The 4,299-nt window shown below is 47.1% G+C and overlaps 1 protein-coding gene across 1 annotated transcript; it reads left to right on the top strand.

Annotated features, from left to right (window-relative positions):
- Positions 1-982: 982 nt before the first annotated feature.
- On the top strand, positions 983-2,458 carry BDCG_01961 (ICE2 family protein; the record flags this gene model as incomplete). Its single annotated transcript, XM_045417511.1, has 2 exons — positions 983-1,531; positions 1,652-2,458. 2 exons carry the CDS (start codon positions 983-985, stop codon positions 2,456-2,458), a joined length of 1,356 nt encoding a protein of 451 aa, XP_045274299.1.
- Between the last annotated feature and the right edge of the window lie 1,841 nt (positions 2,459-4,299).

The following is a 4,299-nucleotide window of genomic DNA, read 5'->3' as shown; positions in this document are numbered from 1 at the left end:
AAGCTTAGAAAAAGCGTTCTCCCCAAGTAGGGTAGAGTGTTGTTTTTTTTTTTTCACAAAGAGAGAGGGGGATATTTTTTTGGGGTCACAAACTGTAAAAAAAAAAAAAGAATATGGTGTTTGGGGGCTCGGGACCCACAGAAAAATTTTCTCCCTTAAAGTTTTTTTTTTTTTTTTTTTTTTTTAAAATTTAAAACCGCCCCCCCCCCTCCCCCCCCCCCCAAACCCAAAAAAAAAAAAAAAAAAAAAAAAAAAAAAAAAAAAAAAAAAAAAAAAAAAAAAAAAAAAAAAAAAAAAAAAAAAAAAAAAAAAAAAAAGAAAAGAAAAAGAAAAGATAATAATCCCTGGAAAAATATCCAAGATTCTGTTGCTTGACATAGTTACAGAGAGAGAGTGAGTGAGTTGGATAAATATTGCTTGCTTGCTTATTTTCGTATATATTTATTTATTAACTCCCTTCTCTATTTTAACTTCATCCTATTTCCAACTTCTGGTCTGAACTCAACTCCACAACTCACACTCGCTGTTCAATAATAATAATATTTAGTTTATTTAGTTAACTAGTTGTTTAAATATTTAACCCCGGCCCAACCTTCTTCATCTTCACTCTAACCCGAACCCTTTACTTCTCGTCCTACTCCGCTCTGCTCTCTGCTGCATAGAATATTCCAGCTTCAACAGCTCATCTTACCCACCGCTTCTTCCTCCTCCTGCAGCCTGCCCTCCATCCGCCCAAAAACGTACCCGAACAGCAGATCGGAAACAGAACACGAGATATAAATACAAGAAACAGTACGGAGTAATACAACAACCCATTCCGCCGGCCACTCGAAAGAACCCCGTCGAAGCCTCCCCGCAAACTCGCTGCTCTTGTGTCGCTCAAAACTCCATTTCTATTCCCCCCCCCCCCCCCCGGCGCCCCCCGGCACTCTCCCGGCCCAAATAAACAAGAGCGCCTTTTTTGCGCCATAAATCCCCGTCGATGTGGATCTTCCGAATCTTCTCGTCGGCCTTTTTCCTCACGTCCATCGTCCTCTCGATCCCCCTCGCCTTCGATGTTGGTGGTAGGACCTGTGGCCTGGGCTTCTCCCTCTGCCTAGCTGCCTTCTACTTCTTCTTCTCCCTGCTCAGACTCACCACCCCGTCCCGCTCGTGGATCCGAAACTCCCTGATCGTCGTTCTCAGGTCTACGCAATGGCTTATCGTCCCTGCTTTGCTCATCTGGTCATTGAACCGATTCTCCGTCGATGCCGACGCGGGTGACAGTGGCTCGACTGCTGGCGCCCGGGTCGGATGGCTCGAGCGCACGTTTGGTGGGAAGAGAGCGCAGGATACGTCGATTGTTCGATGGCTATTTGGTGCCGACGGCCTTGTTGAGAATGCTACTGTGGGTGGCTGGGATAAGTTGTTGAGCTGGTCAACTCCGTTTTTCCAACTGGCGGAGGGGTTTTGCAGCTTGCTTGTCATCCAGGCTGCCGGCCAGATCACGAGATGGTTGGTCAATCGAGGTGGGAGGAGCGATAGTTGGATGGTATGTATCTTTCTTTGCCTCGGTTTTTATTCCCTTAATTCCATTTAATCTACATAGGTTACGTTGTTGCATGTGAGAATGGAACCAGAATATGCTGACTTCCTCTGTGTGTCATTGAAGATTGGCCTTCTGGTCATGTCCGCGTCCATAATCTCAAGCTCCGTTTACTTCCTCTGGCGCGTCCTGCAGTTCCCCGGAATTAGCAACGTCGATGCAGCCCTAATCGGCGTCGCCATAACCTGTGCTGTCTTCCTGTGCGCCTGGGGTATCGGCAGTGGTCGAGGAAACCCAGTAGAGAGCTCCCTGCTATTCGCATACGTCGTCCTATGTATCTACCAGATCTTCACAGACTACAAATCGTCGTCCACGTCCACCACTGAACCACCTTCACCCGCCCAGACTCCCGAATTCCCCCCTCTGCCACCTATCATCATGGCTTCCTATACCACGCTCATGCACGCCCTCTCTACCCTACCCTCCATCATCCACGCAGCCTTCAACGTTGTAAGCGCAGCCTTCAGCGCCGTGACCCCCTCGGTCCTGATATCTCTCACCTATCGACTATTCGTCTTCTACGCATCCACGAGAATCATCCCAGCCGTTCGCGAGTCCGGAGCCCGCGCCCTTTCCCAGGAGGCGTCCCTGGATGATTCCGATGGCGCCGGTCGTTTCCTGGGCCTTCTGAGCTGGTTTTCCCCTTCTATTCTCGTCGCTGTCTATACTAGTCTGCTGATGCAGCACTTTGCATCGACTTCCCAAGCAATGGGGGGCAATGGTGAATGGTGGAGCAACCGCGGTGATGGGGCCGGGAATTTCTGGAGATGGATCAATCTTGGTTGCACAATGGCATTGTACGCAGTCGAGCTTTGGATAGGGAAACATGACGATATCGACTCTGGGCTTGCGGGACACTGGAAAACGGATTGAAGAGCGGTCCCCTTATATTTGGGAAACGTGACTCCCTTCTCCTATCCCAAGCCCCCGCAATCCCACCGGTTTATTTCGTTGTTATTCTTATGAAAGCGGCTGGAGGAAGATATGGGCATCGTCTTAGATTTCCTTTTCGTTGTTGTTATGCTCATGATCTCTTCACACACCATCGAGGTGGCTAGCGGGGTTGATTCTTTTTGATAGGGGATATCATACAGAGAAAGGGTGATGGATGGCCTATGCTACAAGCATGTGGTTGGACTACCGCGGAAAATTTAACGCCGATGATAGGAAATATACAGTCAATTACAGGTGTGGGGAGGAGGAGGAGATCCGCTGGGGGGGAATGAAGCTGGCTTTTGTTTTTTTTCACCGCGGTGGAGCGGAGAGGCTCACCTTTACATGCACACACACCCCTTACTCGACTACGAGCAATGCCTCCATATTCAAGACGACTACATACTAAAAACACCTCATCACGGTTGATGCGCCCTCGTTGGATTAAACCCCATGTTCTTATTTCTTCGATCGTCCACGAAGGTTTTCATTTCACTGTTTAGATGGCCAACTTTCGAAATATATGGCTTCAGGCCCTCTACCCACCTATCTATTCATCCGTCTGCATTTCCCCCAAACTCCCCCATTTTTCTTCCTAACTTTACATCCTCCTGCTGCTTCGGAAATTATACCACACATCCCATCGTCCGTCACACCGACACTCATTTCTTGCCCCTCCTCATGCTCTTTGCATCTTCTTTGGCTCTTCCCCCTTTCTCCCCTCCATATGTAACTCCTTCCCCCAACTCCGCACACGCAACGCGACATTAACAAAACCATTTTCTTTCTCATTCTGCAATATCTCCCCCCAAAGCCTCCTCCCTGTTCCTCTATCTTTAACATTTTCCCTACACACACACCGAACCACTCAGGTCGCCCGATATCAATGAGGAAACACAGGAAATGGGGTGAGATCCTTTCGGCCCACTTCACACACTCATAAAGTAAACCCACACCCACGCACGCACGAATACAAAAAAAATGGGCTGTTCAAAACTTCCGTTTTCCGAGCATGTCTGGGAACACCATCCCCGCTTCGTCCAACCTCACCTCACCCCGCCACATATGGTTTCCATCCACACCCCTCTTCCCCGGGCTCTCTCCCGTCAATGCTACCAATACCTACACCCAAACTCATATCATATCGTCACGCAACGCGCCCTATCTGGTCCCGCAAGGCACAAGCCCTCCCCATGGTACGCTTTTAAATATAAGCTACGACGGTTGCGGAACTTGAAAACCTCCGTCCAAAGGAAGGTTGCGGTGAGAGGCACCTGATGATGACGGTGGGAATGAAAGATGAAGATGTTGCGGAAGCATTTTTCCTGTTTGTTCTCCATTACCTGCCGTTTTCTCAGAGTATGGTCCTTTCCACTTCCATTTTTCCTTTCCTTTCCCGACTTGAAAAATCTAATTCTCTTTTACTCTTTATTTTTCCTTTTATCTTTTCTTTTTGTTTTGTCCCCCCATCTATCATTCTCAACTTTTTGTTTTTATCTTAAACCATTTTTCTCTCTTTTCCATTTTCTCTTCTCCTTTTCTTTCTCTTTTCTCATTTATGTATCCCTATTCCTATCGGAACCACCAAACCACCACCCCCATGACTATGACAAAGATATGAAATTTTATATATAATGTAATGTATATATCGGCGAATAGTAGTAAAGAGCAGATGTGATTTCAGAATCAGAGATAACTAGTTAACTATACATCAGATTCAAAAAATTCGGAAGTGCAAAAAGTAATACAGTTAGCAGAGATAGTTAGGTGAATACTTGGTG

The sequence above is a fragment of the Blastomyces dermatitidis genome (assembly GCF_000003525.1).
Source record: "Blastomyces dermatitidis ER-3 genomic scaffold supercont1.2, whole genome shotgun sequence".
NCBI lineage: Eukaryota > Fungi > Ascomycota > Eurotiomycetes > Onygenales > Ajellomycetaceae > Blastomyces > Blastomyces dermatitidis.
Note: the sequence above shows the minus strand (reverse complement) of the source record. Positions and strands in the feature narration are given on the sequence as shown.